Here is a 17,248-nt window from a genome sequence, read left to right on the forward strand (position 1 = left end):
TATATATATATATATATATATATATATATATATATATATATATATATATATATATATATATATATATATATATATATATATAACATGTTACGTTATTGATTCACGGCTAAAAAAAGGGCACCATAGTGAAGCATGGTCTACACAACACTTTTTAGACCATGGTCCACTATATAATAACTAGCTTTATTGGGCTTGGGTCTGTTTTGTGATTTGTGTATGATTTGAAATAAAAAGTTTATCGTATTATTAAATCCGTTAAGTGTAACCGTTTTTTTTTTTTTTTAAATCTTTTGTGACAAGAGAAATCAACAGTCACTAATTGATAGTGTCTCTTATTAAATACCGTTGATGTATGATAACTTGCAAAGTACATAGGAGAGGTAAATTATACTAGGAAAACCTTAAGCAACGGGCACAATTGAAAATATATTGGAAAAAAATTTAGACTTTATTTTTAATTAACTCGCTAAAGTAATATATTGTTTTACTTTTAAAATTAAAAATTATTGTTGTTGTTGTTTTTATTGTTGTTATCTTTTAATTCTGATTTTAGCAATGAGTAAACTTTTAGATAGTGGTTGCATATTTTTTTTTTTTTTTGTTGTAAATCAAAGTTATTGTATGAAAATATTAATTATGATTGAATTTAGTACTCTTATAGTACTCAAGAGCCAAGATAGCAATGTAATCCATTTAAAGTAAAATAATAAATTTAAAAGCTTTACTATATTTGAAGGGCAAAAAGCATAAATTAATAACTTAATAAAACAAATACATAAATTGAAATTACTTTTTTATTTTATTTTAAATATAAATCTTCGCATGCACTTGACCGTATTTGATGAAAAAATTAACAAATGATTGAATTTATAGTACTGTTATAATACTCAAAATAGTAATGTAATAAAAATATAAAGTAAAATAATAAATGCAAAAATGATACTATATTTGAAGAGCAAATTAAAAGTAGAAATTTGTTAATAAAAGAAATGCATAAAGTGACAAATCAACATCTAACCTACGATATGATGACAACCCTTTGATCGAGATTACATACGAAATAAATGTGACAACTTGGGTAATTCTCATCATTTTATGCCATCAACATTGTATAAAAGTGAAGAAAAAGTAAAGATTTAGTAGTATAGGTAGGAGTAGTTGGGGTGGCCCCAATTGAGTACACCAAATTAACATTTGTAATTCGAAATTATTCGGAGAAAAGTTATTATTATTCTTATTCTTATAACATATCATGATTTATTAAAGAAAAAAGAGGAAATAAATAAAAATTGTAAGTCAAAAATTTGCGTTAGACCATCTATCAATCATTATTGTATGGACTATACTATTAAATAATATACATTTAGTATATTAAAAATGTATATTGTATTAAGGAAAAGTAAATTATTTGAATTACTAAAAGTACATTATTTTGCATAATATAAATTCATATACAAATAATGTACCTTTAGTATATTAAAAATGTACTTTTTGTTATGGTTTACATATCATGCACTATGTGGATCATGGTCCACTAAATATTTTGCCCTCACAAATCCTTGTCCGTAAGACACGTTATGTCAAGATGAAAATGTAATACTTATACAAGAAAATGCAATACTAATAAATTAATAAAAATTTTATTACTTATAAAAAAAATGATAATGCTTTTGAAGAAAAATATATTATACTTTTACAGTTTGATTTAAAAGTATAAACTATTACATTTTTCTAAGTATCAAATCCTTTATTATTGAGTACATGTAGGACTAGTTGGGGTGGCCCCAATTGAGTACACCAAATTAACATTATAATTGGGAATTATTTGAAGAAAAATTAATTATTATATTATGATTTTATCAAAGAAAACGGAGGAAATAAAAAAAAAATTGTAATATGCTTTCTGTTTTTAATATTAAAATAAAAAGTATAAATACAAATGGTAATACAATTGCATGAGTCAGTTGCAGCTAAGTGGTACGACCTGCTTGTCCATGGAACATATTACAGACACAATCATGATTACCATCACTCCAGCTTTATAATTACCCCACCATCCACATGCCATTTCTCCTAATGCCTTTTTTTTAAAAAAAAATAAAAATTCCTTTCACCCAAAAAAATATTATTTACTTTGACTAGACACACAAATTTTAAAAATGTATTTAATATATTAATTAAGTAATATATTTCTATGCTTTTTATAAAAAAATAGACTGTAAATTAATTTTATTTTTTTCTTATGGGAACAATAGTTTGTATAAGACATCCTAAACTAAGAAGGATAGGAGTAATATTTTTTTATACAGAAGAAATATACATTTTTAAATTTTTCTAACATTATTCTTGAAATATTAAATTATTTAAATTGACCATCTTTTTACTATTCCATGTGCCTCATTTTACTTGTCATGTTTATTATTTATTGATCAAACTAACTTTTTATTCTATATATACCTTTTTAAAGTAATTTTTTAATTTTTTTTGTGGTTAATAATATTTTTAAAGGAAAATTGTAATTTATGCCCTCCATAATATGTCAATTATTAATGTGATTCCTGGGTTATTAGTAGTGTAAATGTTATCCCTCAATTTTCAAAATGGTACATATATTGCTCTAGATCCATTTTAAAACGACACCGTCAAATCCGTGACGGAAGGGGCAATATGTGTACCAACTTGAAAATTGATGGACAACATTTATACCACTAATAATTTAGGAGTCACATTGATAATAGACATATTATGAAGGAACATAAAATACAATTTTTTTCTATTTTTAATATAGCGCCTAAATATTTAAATTTTATACATTAACATTAAACTTAATATTATGAAGAAATTTAAATTGTAAATACTTTCGATCAAGTTTGGCATAATAGACACGTAAAATGGGACGGAGTGACGGAGGCCCCACCACCCGTACCCCACAGGGGCCCACACCACCTATAATTAACCATTCTTCTTCCACTGGGCTCTGTATTTTTGCTGGCAAATGGCAATTGCCAAAGCGAATGCTCTCTTCCATCTAACTACTTCCTCCCTTAAAATCACCTTAAACTAAACCCTAAGCCAAATTCGCTCATTCCCTTTCGACCAAATCAACCCGAAGCTAAGGTACTTAGCCATGCCGCTGCGGTGTTCTCTTTTGTTGGGTTTTGTGTTGGGCATGGCGGTTATTGTATTAGCTCAGCCGCCGTCTATATATGAAGTGCTGAGCGCCAACGGGTTGCCCATGGGGCTGATCCCCAGGGGGGTCACGGACTACACTCTCGACGATTATGGGCGGTTCGAGGTGCATTTAGGGCAGGCCTGCAACGCGAAGTTCGAGGACGAAATCCACTTTGACATGAACGTTTCGGGGGTTCTGAGGTACGGGCAGATGGAGGAGGTGGACGGGATTGCGGCGCAGGATTTGTTCTTGTGGTTCCCTGTTAAGGGAATCCGGGTGGATGTGCCCAGTTCTGGGCTGGTTTACTTCGATGTGGGAGTCGTGTCTAAGGAGTTTTCTTTCTCATCTTTTGACACTCCTAGAGAGTGTACTGCTATTGTTCACCCCGAACATATTCTCCCCATTCGAGTCCCCGATCATCATGATGATGCCCCTCTTCTTTTGCTTGATTCTTAGGTAGGTGGATATATATATATGCATGCATGGTTTCTCAATCTACTCTCATCTTCTTCAATTCTGCTTTCAATTATATTTAATTTATATTCTTTCATCTTTATGAAACACTAAAAACAATATATAACGGGGTTACAATCATATCTTTCCTTAACCTAAGAGTGTGGTTGAGTGAAATAAACTCATCCATTCTTAATTAAATCTCAAGGGTTGGATCATTCATTGATTTTATTAGCTACTGAACAACCTTAAATCTCTGTTGTCTCACCCAATAGAGGTGCTTACAACTCAGTGAGAGAATTAGTCATCCTGTTGGACGGGTGAAAACTTGGATAAATTTTTTTTAAAAAAAAAAAAAAAATCTTTCAATAAATTATACGTGCCCATTATTTTCGCATATCATTGAGTACTAGATAGGGAATTGAAATTGAAATTTAGTATTGATTATAAGGTGTTTATTTATGAGCAGAGTCGTCTATATATGCGGGGCCAATAGAAGCTCGATCAAGATCAGAAGGATATTACAACTAACATGCAGGCCGGGCTGTTTTGTTTTGTAGTAGAATGAATTGAATATACATGCTGTGATGCATCATAGCTAGCTAGCTAAACCGAATTCATCATAAACTTTTTATCGGATATTGTGGGCGTCATTTTGTCAGATTCTTTAAACTTTATTGTTTTTTTTTTATATGGAAAAAACAAAATTAAAAGTCATGGACTTTAAGGTATTCCTTGTACATATACACACATGTGCAGCTATCACGGTCTAGTTTAGCTGCTCCATGTGCTTCATTTCATTGCGCTTGCTTTGCTTGCAGTGTTGTGTATAGTGTGGGTCTCTAAACTGTCACATACATTGTCCACTCTACACCACATAATATGAAGGAAAGATGGAATGATCACCCAATCAAGTGGCTAAGGATACAAGCTTGTAGTCCGTAAGGACAGCGCAGGTGGTAAGAGTGCTTTACCTACCGTCGAGAGGTTGGAGGTCCGATCCTCAAACCCTTGGTTTTGAGCCGATCAGCTATGGGTAACCTAGGCTGGTTTACTTCCGTGTGGTCCTTTGCCGGCTAGGGTCACAGGGCGAGGAGAAAACCTCGTTAAAAGAAGGATACAAGCTTGTAATCGCAAGGTCACAAGTTTGAAACTCAACTCTCTTGGTTTGAGCCGGCCAGCTATGGACAACCTAGGCTGGTTTACTTTTTTGGGGTTCTTTATCCGCTAGGGTTATAAGGAGGGATTTATCGGTGCATGCTCTCTAATAGAATGATGCATGCATTGTCGTGGCCATACGCCCATACAGTGAATTTTGGGGAAAGGGTGTTGGATTTTTTGGTTTATAATAAGGATCCAACGTCGCTGTTAATGAATTCTCATTTTTTTAGTTTAGGAAAATAGTTAAATATGTTGAATAAAGAAATGTCTTCCTCTATTGTCTCGTTGTCTCCATTCTGTTTTGTGAGTTTGCTTTCAAGTTTAAATACGGTTGAGTGTTATTGGGTATTAACTTGCATTGGTTAGGTTGGTGGGAGTAGGAAATGTATAAACCATATTGCATAAGAAAACCAAAAATAATGTACTTTTATACAAGTGTTCCTCACACAGACATAGTGCATGACTTCATGACTCCTTTTTCTGGATTCAACTTTGATTATAATACTTATTCTGTCCCATTTTATTTGTTTTATTTACTATTTAATGGTCAAATCAATTCTTTTTATTTTCTTTAGTATTTTTTTTTACTTATTTTTAAATTTAACTTTTTTTTTTGTGTTTAATAGTACTTTTAGTGTAATTTATAAATATATAATTTTGTATACTAGTTTTAAACTTAAATACTTAATATTATGAAAAATTGAATAAAAAATAATTTCACTTCAGCCTCGTTAACCGAATCAGACACGTAAAATGGGACGGAAAGAGTAATAAATACTAAGGCAAACTTAATTTGTTTCACGCAACATGTTGTCATGCACATACATTCTTTTATAAATGATTGCCACGCAATAATACTTAATGTTGGGTCTCAATTTGGTGGTATCTTCTGAAAAGTATATTACATGATACATGTTTCACATGCCATACAATTTTGTCTAGATCATTAACATAGGGAGCACGATAGAACCAGCCGTACAAAATTGGCTTCTCTTAACAAACAAATCAAATTCTTCATCATTTACAAGTGTTTTTCTTTTCTTTTTTTTGGGTGAAAAATAATCCTCGCTCTGTAATAAATTGCAATCCAAGGCTACACCACTATACATATTCATGCAACCTAGTAATATATGGTTCAAGCTTTTCAAAAAATTGATACCCAAAATAATAAGTGTAAAACAAAAAAAAAAAAAAAAAAAAAAACTGAATCAGAATAGTGTTTAGGCAGATAGATAATGTTGCAAAGGATATGTATGTGTTGTTGTTCTACTCTGAAGACTCTGAGGCAGTATCATCTGCTGTTGAGATTGTCTCAGGCAAGCTATTGATCTCCCCATCTGAAGTACTTGTTCGATCCTCTACAGGTTGTTGTTTCATGTGCCAATACATTATACTTGCTGTCAATGTAAGAATCATCTTCTGGTTTACCTGCCAAATTAAAACATACATTCCCGTTTATATTTTATATTACTGTTAGATATATATAGTACCAAAGTTGTTAGGATATTAAGATTTTAATTTGATTTTCAGAGCAGTTTGTTTAAAGTCTGCCAACTATTATGTAATGTGATGACACATTGTTACCATTTCAAATGAGTAGTCACATGATCGAACCTGTTGGTGGAGCATTGATTTTTTGGGCTCAAATTGATTGAGAAAGTATATAACAAATAATATTTTGTAAACAATTATGAGTGTTTCAAAAAAAAGTCTATTTATCCAAATAGATATATAAATATGGGGTCACACTTGTGTGAGACCGTCTCACGGATCCTTATTCGTGAGACGGGTCGGGTCGGGACAAAACACCAGGCAAATGCCATACTTATATGTGCAAATCTCACACTTATATGATCAAATATAACACTAATCAAAAATACAATTTTTGTTACTTATAAGAGAAAAAGTAATACATTTTTCATAATAAGTAATATTGACAAGTGCCTCTCACTTATAAGGGCAAATATAATACTTTTGAGGAAAAATGTAATACTTTAAAAGCGAAATGTAAAAGTATTGTGTTTTCCCTTAAAAGTATTACATTTATCCTAATAAGTAACAAAAATTTTATTCCTAATTAGTATTACATTTGAGCATATAAGTATGACATTTGTGCATATAAGTGTTACATTTACATCTTGACCCGACCCGACCCGTCTCATGGTGAGACGGTCTCACACAAGTTTTTGCCATAAATATGAGTTTATTTGTACTTTCTTGATCTCATTAATACGAAATATTCTTTCTAATTTCTGCCTTTTGGGTGGATGATAACAGTAGTATTATTAGTCACCTTGTATCGAGAGATACTTGTGTGCTATGCTGTGTCTGCATGATTGAAGTTAAATTCTAGGCAGTGTGATTAATAAGAATTTGTGTTTGTAGAAGAATAGAGGGAAAGGGATATTTAGTAGATAGCATTTGCAGCAATTAATAAGATAAAAATTAAAAGATTGTATATAGTGTCCATACTATCTCAGCATTTATAGATATTCCATTTGCATATTTTCTTGAAGTTTCATATGCACTTATGTTACAGAGTACAAAATTATTGGAAGATAGCTTTCCTATCCCAAAATATATAATCCTTTCTTTCATGGTCTCACGAGTCTCAGTGAGACGATCTGATCAATATAATTTGAATTATAAAAGCCAACCAAAGATCAATTCATAACAGTAACTATGACTCAAATTATATTGACCTGACTTATCTCACATAAAATTTTACCTTCTTTTATTAGGCCATGCAACAGTAGAAAACTATGTATTATAAAAGGTAGTTTAAACTTCTTTTTTTTTTTTTTTGTATGGGGGCGTGCTATTTTATTATTTTATATAAAATGAACATATACCAAATTATCAATGCAAAAACTATAAAGTTATATGAAGTAAGCATTATAATTATTATATGTAAGTATTATTATTATTTACGTATACATTAACAATGATATAATGAATATCACTCAAAGTTTTATATAATTACATGAATAGTAGCAATGATATTTCCAAATTCCAATGTGGCTAGTATCGGGTGGTGATATATCTAATATAAATATATAAATATAATTATATATATATATATATATATATATATATATATATATATATATATATATAAAAGTCAATGATGCAAAGCATGTATTTTTGTGCTAATATTTTTGTATACTAATTTTTTTTATGCTACCCTTCCTTTTTTTTTTCCCTCAAATTATTAATATTAAATAATTACAAATATAACTAATACCTTTAAGCTTTATAAATAATATTTATATCATAAATATAGCACTTTATAACAAAACTATAATAGACAATTCGCAGAAAATAAAATAATAATATAACATACTTGCATATATAATCAATACTTTAAACCTTATATAATATATTAGTTTTACACTCGCATTGCATGTTAATGCCTAACGTTTATATTTAAATAAATATTTGAAAGTATATATCAATGCAAGATTATATATGAGAAGTTTATACATAGGTAATTGAATGTCAAATTTATTTATTTAAATATGTAACTCAAAGTATATGAACCCAAGATAATATAGATTATAATTGTAACTAAAATAAATGTTTGCAACTTTGTAAAATCGATAGTCTAAATATTTGGTCTAAAAATAATAATCTAAATAAAATAATAAATACTATTTTTGATTTGGATTTCTCTAACATTGGTTTGGTCTAATAAATGCTATTTGTCCTCTTTCTTGTTGTTGGTAGTGTATTATTTGCAATTGGGTTACTATTGGTAGCATAGATGACAACGTCATGCAATGAGATTATGATGTAGGAAACTATATATTTTCCTTTATGTGTTCTGCTCGGGGTTCATTTGGTTCAACCATGATTGGCTTCAAAACATTCTTTTTTATTTTTTTCATGGTATTAATAAAATACTTGGTAAATAAATATATAACATTATTTTTTGTGTTATAACTATGATATTTAATTACAAGATAGTATAAAAAGAACATAATGGACAATGTAATGAATATCAATTGATGAATTTGAATGTAAAGAATCTTTGCATTAGAGAAAATAAAGACAATATAACTAATGAAATTATTATTTAATTTATTGATAATGAATACTTCTTTTTTTTTTTTAAATAAAGGCATTGTAGACACATAATTCTAAATTAAAGAAATGCATATGTATCATTTTTGTTGTAACTACTAATTTATTTAATTCAATAAGAGTAAAATAGAGTTATCCCTCTTCAATTTGTTGGGTTATTTGAATACTCTCTTTTGTCAACCAATCCCCAAAGTAGTTAATTATAATATAATTAACTTCAAACTATTGTTTTACAAAAAATTTTTCATGGTAAATAATAAAATATTTGGTAAATAAATATATGACATTATTTTGTATTATAACTTTGATATTTGATTACAACTTACAAGATAGTGTAAAAAGAAGATAATGAACAATGTAATAAAAACCAATTGATGAATTTGAATGTAAAGAATCTTTGCATTGGATCGAAGAAAATAAAGACAATATAACTAATGAAATTATTTCTCTTATTTAATTTAATTTATTGATAAAGAATAATTTTTTTCAAATAAAGGCATCGTAGATACATAATTCTAAATTAAAGAAATACATATGTATCATTTTTTTGTAGCTACTAATTTATTTAATACTTTGTATAATTTAATAAGAGTAAAATAGAGCGAGAAACTTAATTATGCCAAATTTGATTGGGATGAGGTTTGAATCTAAGACCTTTTTATTCAAATCAATGAGTAAGTTAATAATTAAGGATAAAATTAGAAATCTCAAGGAAAAATAAAAATCTAAACAATCTGAACCATCCATTTGATTTAATAATTTGACCGTAATTTTTTCTTCCCGTTATAGGCCTAACTTTTTTTTGGCTCTTTTTAGCATAGTAGATCTTATTATTATAGTAGATATAATGCTTTATAGCATAATTGTAATAGTCATTTTGCCGGGAATAAAGTAATAACTTAACATAATTGCAGATATCATCAATACTTTATAGCAAAAATGTAGTACTTCATAGGAAAATTATAATAGGTAATTTGCAGGAAATAAAATGACATTACATAGCAAAATTGCCAATATAATTAATACTTTAAGCTTTATATTAGTTATATATATATATATATATATATATATATATATATATATATATATATATATATAATATTTTATTATATAAATGTAATACTTTATAACAAAACTGTAATAAATAATTCTTTTTTCTTTCAAAAAAATTGTAATAAACAATTTGTAAAAAAATAATATTATAAAATTCATATACCATAAGACCCAAATTTTCTTGACTCGACATGTCTCACAGATTGAAACATGTTAGAGGACCTCATGGGAGAATTTGCTTAACTTTTATAGTGTGTTTATCTTTTTCTACACTTAAAAGGTACTGAGAGGTGTTTGGTTCATATTATTCCGCATAATCTCAAACTAAAAATATTATAATATTATATTCCCTTAAAATCTAGGGAATTTAAGGTTATCATAAAAATGTGAGCTTTCGATCAAAATATTTATTTTTATAGTTTTTATAATATGATAATCGCATTCTCCACGTTTTTAAGTTAGTTGAGAAAGCCTGAGATTCTTGAAAATGTTATATTATCTTAAAATATTTTTTAAACCAAACACTCTTATAACTTTTTTGCCTGAATTACATATTTTCTTTGTTAATGATGTATTAATTATTTCTATTATTGTCTATTCTTTTTAGTATTATTAACTCCGTTACAATGTACTATCTGTCCATACATATTTTCTCTTTATAGTTTTACTATTTTTCTTATTAAGTATTTATTCAATTAAACTATAAAATATTCCACTAGTATAGCATAATAATAAAGGGCAAACTGATCAGAAAGTATTACCTCAATTAAATCTTCAGGCAGTATAAAGATAGAGCATCCGAGCTTCCTTGCCACACTAATGATGTAGGTTGCATTCATTTTTTTCTCTTCCTCTACATCACCCAAAGGTTTTTTTTAAGAAATTAATTTTTTTTTAAAAAAAAAGAAGTAAAAAAGAGGGTCAAATTAAACACTACAACAGAAGAATGCACCCCTAAGTGCGCATACACAAACTAACAGCATTATTTAGAAGACATTTACTCAACAAGGAAGAATGTCTATATTGAAAAGTAGAAAAAGCACTAAGATAAACCAGGAAAAATATTCAAAATAGGCCATTGATCTGATTAAAATTAAAAAGAAACATACCAGTTTCTCCTTTTGTAACCAGACTCCAGTTGACAGCTCGAGGATATACTGCGCTAAGCAGCTCAAGGAAAAAGACACCATCTGATAGCCTTTTATCCTGTAAAATAACCTTAATTAGTCCCTAGGATGAAGCAAATCAGGCAATGTTATGTTAACCATGGTAACTGCAAAAAACTGGATGGAAAACTCATCTGAATACTCATCAGAATAGCTTTTTTCACCTCACAATTTTTCAAGACTTACTAGACTGGGTTAAGGCGTAGTTGCGTATGTTTAATATCTACCAGGTGAATCTAAAATATCTCTTTGGAAAAGATACCTTAAAGCTAGCCATATGGCCATGCCTTCCAGAACTTTTCACTTGGCTGTTAGCCCAGTCTAAAATGTCTGCATCAGTGATTTCCTTTCCAAGGGAATGAGACCTCAAATTCTTTAAAAGCTGAAGCATATTGAACCGCATTAACTGCCACAAGTAAGCTGAAAACAGGAGGTTCAAGAACAAACTTATTCAGGTTAAAATGCTTTATCAATGCTTTTTATACTACAAAAAAAATAAAAAAAAAATGATGGTAGTCATACCTAATGTTAATTTCTTATTTCCTTGTACAATGTCATTCCCAGCAATATTAACTAGGGAAAACTTCAATTGTTTCCCAATCTTGACAACTTGGTTGCAATTTTCCACTTTTCTAAAAGGCATCTTAATTGGAGGCTTAGTTGCAATTTTCCAGTTAACAATTCCTGGGGACACCTTGTCAAGTGTTTGCAGAAGCACCCATCTGCAGAAAATAGAAGTTAATTTTTACTTTAAGTACTTAATTTTCACTGTTTCTGAAACAGTTGGCTCAAGTACAAACATTGGTTCATTGGCATGGTATTTTTTTTTCTTGATATCAATACCACAATTGCACTTACCCATTCCTAAGATCTTCAAAGACATTATCTATCATAAAAGAATTTCCAAGACTGTTGATCCAAAAGCGAAATGCTCTCTCTTCTCTGGACATTTGAGCATCATCAGGAGTCATTTCAAGAAAATCAATCTGCTTTGTTTGTGTTGAAAGTCCGTTCCTACAGAAGAACACTTCACTGTCAGCTTTTTGACAGGAACAAAATCAAATGTTAAAGGTACAAAGAAATAATAAGAATTGTTTACAATTATTATCAGTGTGAAATAACACATAAACTTGCAAATAACAACTCAATTTAATCTTTTATCAGCAAGATTTGGATTGCTCTAATGCTCAGGAGGTGGTGTTTAGAAAATTAGCTTTTAACAAGAAAATGGTATAGTGATAACAGAGATATATTACTAGTGATGAAAATGTATAGAAGAAAAGAGCTGTTAAATTTAGAATATCTAGAAAAAGTTAAACCACAGTTATCTTCCTAGTCCTCAAGTATGTGATTTGCAAAAGCTGAAATGCAAATTTCTTTTTTTGTTTAAGAGTTGCTCAAGCTCTACAGCTGGAGCTTGAAAGCACCTTTCCATATGTTGACTGTTGAGATGGAAATATAAAATGAATCTGACTTATCACACCTGCTTTGAAGCTGTAAGGTTCCAAAAGTGTTTAGTGTTTTCTCACCTATGCTGGAAGATATGTGCCACAAATGCAAGGTTAAGATTAGGAGAACCTTCTACGATATCTTTTGCAGTTAAGTATCTTTTGCAGCCCATTCTATCTGCATGTTCAAGAACCAACTTAGCTCTTTCTAGAAAATCTTTCACAGACAGGGTGGCTGGATTACTGTGCTCAGGGGCTAAAACATTTAAGAGATGAGCATAAGCCTCAGCGTCCTACAGAAAGGTGTCAATATCTCAAAATTAGTGGCATACGACATTAGAAACTGTAAAACACAATGATGGCAGATAGTGCAACTCATCCTCAAGAGAAATCAAGTTTTCATTTATAACTGGAGGAACTTAAAAGAAAAGTTCTTGATACAAACCAATTTAATAAAACAAAAGTACTGAGTTTTTTCCTTTTGGATGTTAAATGAAATTTGAGAGGTTGTAAGTAGAGAAAAGAAGTGATATAACAAGGTTAAGCATTGGTATAAAGGAAAAATTATGAACAACTGCCTAATCAATGAACCAGTCTAGTAAACTTAAAAAAATCTTTGATATATATATATATATATATATATTGTTCAAAAAATCTAGTGTTTGTCTTTGAGGTGGCAATAAATAAGAAAGAAAACCTATACTTCAAAATCATTAGTCACTCCTTAAAGCAATGACTGGACTTCATGTTAATAGTAAATATGGAGCATTAAATACAAACAGATTGGCACAACTTCAGCAACATCAAAGTACTCCACTCTTCTATCATTTTGGTAGAATTTTCATAAACTTTAGAATGGTCATGAACTTACTTTTGAAATTTGTAGAATAAAAGATGGAAAGAACAAAAAATTATACCTTTATGTCAGACGAGAAGTTCGTAACTGTTTTCTTGTATCCACCCTTTTTCAATTGAAAGTTCATCCATCTGAGCAATATCTTTTCTGGTGGTAGGCTCATCAGTTCCTCTATGTCCTGATTTTTGAACATGATAAAACTTATCAGGCTGTCTAATGTATCAGTCTTACTAAAGTGAAACTAGCCGGTGCTTCTTTACCTTACTATCATCAACCAACTCGACCAGTTGAGGTGTTTTCTTCAAATTGAGGTCCGCCAGTAGTTGAATCTGCAACAACATGAATTATGACATCATGTTCTTTTTAGATGCTAAGTATTCAAGTTCACATTCTATATTTGTGGTGCTATCTTTTTCTGTAAGGTTTGAGAAAGTTTTGATGAGTGCTTCAGTACTTCCTATCACTTGTAGTTGAAAAATACTTACACTGTATGTATACAAGTACAATCAGTTTGAAAATTCAACCCATCAAATTACTTAATGAGTGTGTCATACACAGTATCTAAGTAGGACCTATCAGTTTAAGAATTCAAACTTTCAAATTACAAAGTGACTGTCACTCGGAAGCCTTACCTTAATAATTTGAGAAATCACACCAAGAACAAGATGCCTCTGAAAATGGGGGAAGGAAAGTAAGAGTATTAATCCAAGGAGTATAGAAGAACCAAAGAAACCTAAAAGGTAACTACAAAATTCCACAAGCAGATCTAATATTCATAAAGTTGAGAATTGGTTTGAGGGATTTGAACAATAGAATGATAGAACATTTTGATTATGTGGAAAAACATGACAAGATCTTCTTAACACAACCAGGTTAAAGAGTATAAGCTTAATTCATGCAAGCTGTCATGCATGTTAAGTTTAAAAAAAAAAAAAAGTTCAAAACCCTAGTGGATTAACATTTCCTGCCAGCTAAAAAAGACAACTTTTTAAACAATGAGGATGTTCCAAGAAAGGAAGAAACTAATCCAAAACTAAGGAAATCAAATCAAGTAACCAGAAATGAAGAAAGTTTTTTAAAACATATTCAATGAATATGACATGCCTGGAAACAATTTGGGAATTAGTAATGTTACTGGACTCAAAATGTTGTCCTTGAATAAACAAAAATGCCAAAACTGACAACCGAATTTATATAATGTCCTCAATTCACTTCTAGACAAATTAAATTGACCATTGTTTTTCACAAGTATCACCCACTATAACAGGAAATGTTTGCATTTAGTAAGTAATTAAAGACATCAGGTTGCAGCAGTCCTCTTAACCAAAAGCTAATAAAAGAAAGGAGTTACATTCTTAATGCAAGACTGAGGTATTTGCTGTTGGAAAGAAAAAAGTATATACCCATAAGCAGCTCTCAAACTTTTTATAAACATATGTAGATACAAAAGAAACAGCGCCATATTTTCAATGAACAAACCAAATGCAGTTCAGTTACAGATGGAAGACATAAAAGAACCATAGGTAGCTTCAAGCCATACTTTAGCTTTCATCAAGATGAAGTCACAGTGTCACACATACCCTTCCTTCAATGAAGTCTTGAGTTCCAATGTTGACCAAAGTACATCCAATTGCCTTTGCAGAGTTGAGGCCTAGAGTAAGATTCTCATTCCTTTCCCAGGGGTTGAGTATTCTCTTCATATTTATCGCCCTTTCATCAATTGTTCCAGGTACAGCAAGATTTATAAGTTTGCTGCATCAAATAAAGAGAAAAAAATACAGAAATAATATTAGATTACAAAATTTGATTAACCGAAGGGAATAACAAAAAATTAAGAATGAACCAATGATCACCAAATAAGAACTCCATCCTTGGCAACCTCGAAGAGATCATTAGTTGAAGGATCTATTGGAAGGTATCCTTTTAAGAATTCATCTTCAGCAAGATAGTTGTTAATGTGTGCAACATATGCTGTCTTCTCAGATCCACTAATTGTGTGAAGCAAAGTAGAAGTGGGAGACTTGAGAAATGCTGATGGATTTTTTGCATTACTTCCCATTCGAGCTGTTGCATGCGCTTGGAGTTTCAAATATACCTGAAACAGATTTAAAAAGCTGATCACTTTCATTAAGATCATAGTGATTAACTCAATCGAATCCATAGGGTCTTCTTTGATTGAAAGAGTTTCGACAGTTCAAACTTTAGAACCGAATCAAGTTTCTTTCTCTCTTTTTCCGTTTAATTTGTAGTCTACTTGTATTCGCAACCAAACAGAATGCAATTATCTTTCTATAAATCAATCTACAATCCCTGTATCTGAACTGTATGAATCTACGAGTTATACCCTGAGAAACAGCTCAAAATCGACGTCTTCATCCAAATTTGTATACGAATCTCTGAGAAACGCATCTCTATCTTGCTCCGTAAGATTCTCTCCGATATGTTTCAGTGTTGACATCTTTGCCGCCAAGTCGCCCAGCTTCAAACCTCCGCTTTCTTTCCTCATCGTCATGAACTGCACGAATCGTGCACAATGCACATAAACAACAATGAATGAATCCAAAACAGATTTCAACCAGAATAAGCAAAAAAAAGAACTTACCTGAGATTTTAAGCTCCGAAGCTCAACTTGCGTGAACTGGCTCTGTAGCCATGGATCCGATACCAATACTCCTATATAGCCCGCCATTTTTTTGCTGTTCTCTTGATCGCAGTTCCGATTCTTATCGCAGAAAATGAGATGAAAATATCGCAATTCGCAAAGTCTCTCTCTCTCTAGAAGCTGTTATTGTTTTGGATGGATTTCAATTGTTGTTTCTCTCACTAAGATCAGTGGTAAACTTAAGAGAAGAGTGAATCGCACACTGGGGACGGAGTAAAGCTGGCAGTGTTACAGAGATGTTCTAAGGAATTCAAACTATGACCATTTTGTCCCCGATGTTAACCGCTAGTACGGTCAATCACAAGTCACAACTATAAAAATATTAATGAAGAGATGTTAAAAGTGAAGTTCAAAGGAAGTTTATTAAAAGAGATTAGTAACTTCTCTATATCAGGAGTATATTTATCGACATGGCTTAGTTATGAACCAGGTGTCCAGGTTCATTATTATAATATTACAATAGTTATTGTTCACACAATCATATGGACCACGATCCAAAAACGACATTGTCTCGTATAATTTTTCTCTTTTCACGTGACTTTTTGTAACATACATTTTTATAACTTATAATATACATTATTCTAAAGCATACTGCACATTATTCTAATTCCTAAAGTACATTATCATACCACAGAAGTTTCATTATTCTAAACACATAACGTACATTATTCTAACTCATAAAAATCAGCGACATCGTTTTAGAGTGTGGTCTACATAGCTGTGTAGACCACAGTCCACATAATAATTTGCCATAATATTATAGGTTGATTAAAAAATATCATTAATTATTATAATAATATAGTTTCATTATAACAATATTGCAAGTTCATTATGATGACATCAATTTGCATATTATCATTTACACATATTATTCTTTATGTTTTGTGTAAATAAAATTAATGTTATAAAATATATTATTGGCTACTCGATAGTGATAATTTTCGAGTGTCTACTCCGGAACCTATATATCTAAATAACCATGTTGTCAAATCCCTCTTTGTTTGTGGCACTACCTCTTGGGATGTTGAGTTGGTGAGGGACATTTTTTGTGCTAGAGATAGTTCTCTCATTTTGACTTTTGAGTCTTCCTACCTTCTCTTTGCCTATGCTGATGCTTTGTTTTGGACTGGGGAAGAGGATGATCAGTTTTCGGTTCGTAGTGCCTATAGGCTAGCTCGGGGGTTATGCGTGTCC

At 30.6% G+C, this 17,248-nt stretch overlaps 2 protein-coding genes across 2 annotated transcripts; one reads left to right on the forward strand and one right to left on the reverse strand.

Moving 5' to 3' along the window:
• The first annotated feature begins 3,010 nt into the window (after positions 1-3,010).
• On the forward strand, positions 3,011-5,026 carry LOC116026244. Its single transcript, XM_031267727.1, has 2 exons — positions 3,011-3,628; positions 4,095-5,026. Exon 1 carries the CDS (start codon positions 3,128-3,130, stop codon positions 3,626-3,628), a length of 501 nt encoding a protein of 166 aa, XP_031123587.1. The 5' UTR covers positions 3,011-3,127; the 3' UTR covers positions 4,095-5,026.
• Positions 5,027-5,641: 615 nt separating this feature from the next.
• LOC116024933 (fimbrin-2-like) lies at positions 5,642-16,341 on the reverse strand. Its single transcript, XM_031265970.1, has 14 exons — positions 15,995-16,341; positions 15,737-15,907; positions 15,246-15,487; positions 14,973-15,144; positions 14,025-14,063; positions 13,653-13,721; positions 13,454-13,570; positions 12,618-12,829; positions 11,947-12,102; positions 11,611-11,810; positions 11,351-11,508; positions 11,032-11,128; positions 10,684-10,775; positions 5,642-6,214 (listed from the first exon to the last, which is right to left on the reverse strand). The coding sequence occupies exons 1-14, from the start codon at positions 16,079-16,081 to the stop codon at positions 6,053-6,055; spliced, it is 1,974 nt and encodes a 657-aa protein (XP_031121830.1). The 5' UTR covers positions 16,082-16,341; the 3' UTR covers positions 5,642-6,052.
• Between the last annotated feature and the right edge of the window lie 907 nt (positions 16,342-17,248).

Source organism: Ipomoea triloba, chromosome 7, assembly GCF_003576645.1.
Source record: "Ipomoea triloba cultivar NCNSP0323 chromosome 7, ASM357664v1".
Lineage (NCBI taxonomy): Eukaryota > Viridiplantae > Streptophyta > Magnoliopsida > Solanales > Convolvulaceae > Ipomoea > Ipomoea triloba.

Coding starts and splice junctions, on each gene's coding strand:
- LOC116026244 (XM_031267727.1), top strand. CDS start 3,128: ATGCCGCTGCGGTGTTCTCTTTTGTTGGGTTTTGTGTTGGGCATGGCG.
- LOC116024933 (XM_031265970.1), bottom strand. CDS start 16,081: ATGGCGGGCTATATAGGAGTATTGGTATCGGATCCATGGCTACAGAGC. Junction 11,811..11,946: donor TTTGAAGATCTTAGGAATGG/GTAAGTGCAATT, acceptor TATTTTCTGCAG/ATGGGTGCTTCTGCAAACAC. Junction 11,129..11,350: donor GCCATATGGCTAGCTTTAAG/GTATCTTTTCCA, acceptor GTTATTTTACAG/GATAAAAGGCTATCAGATGG.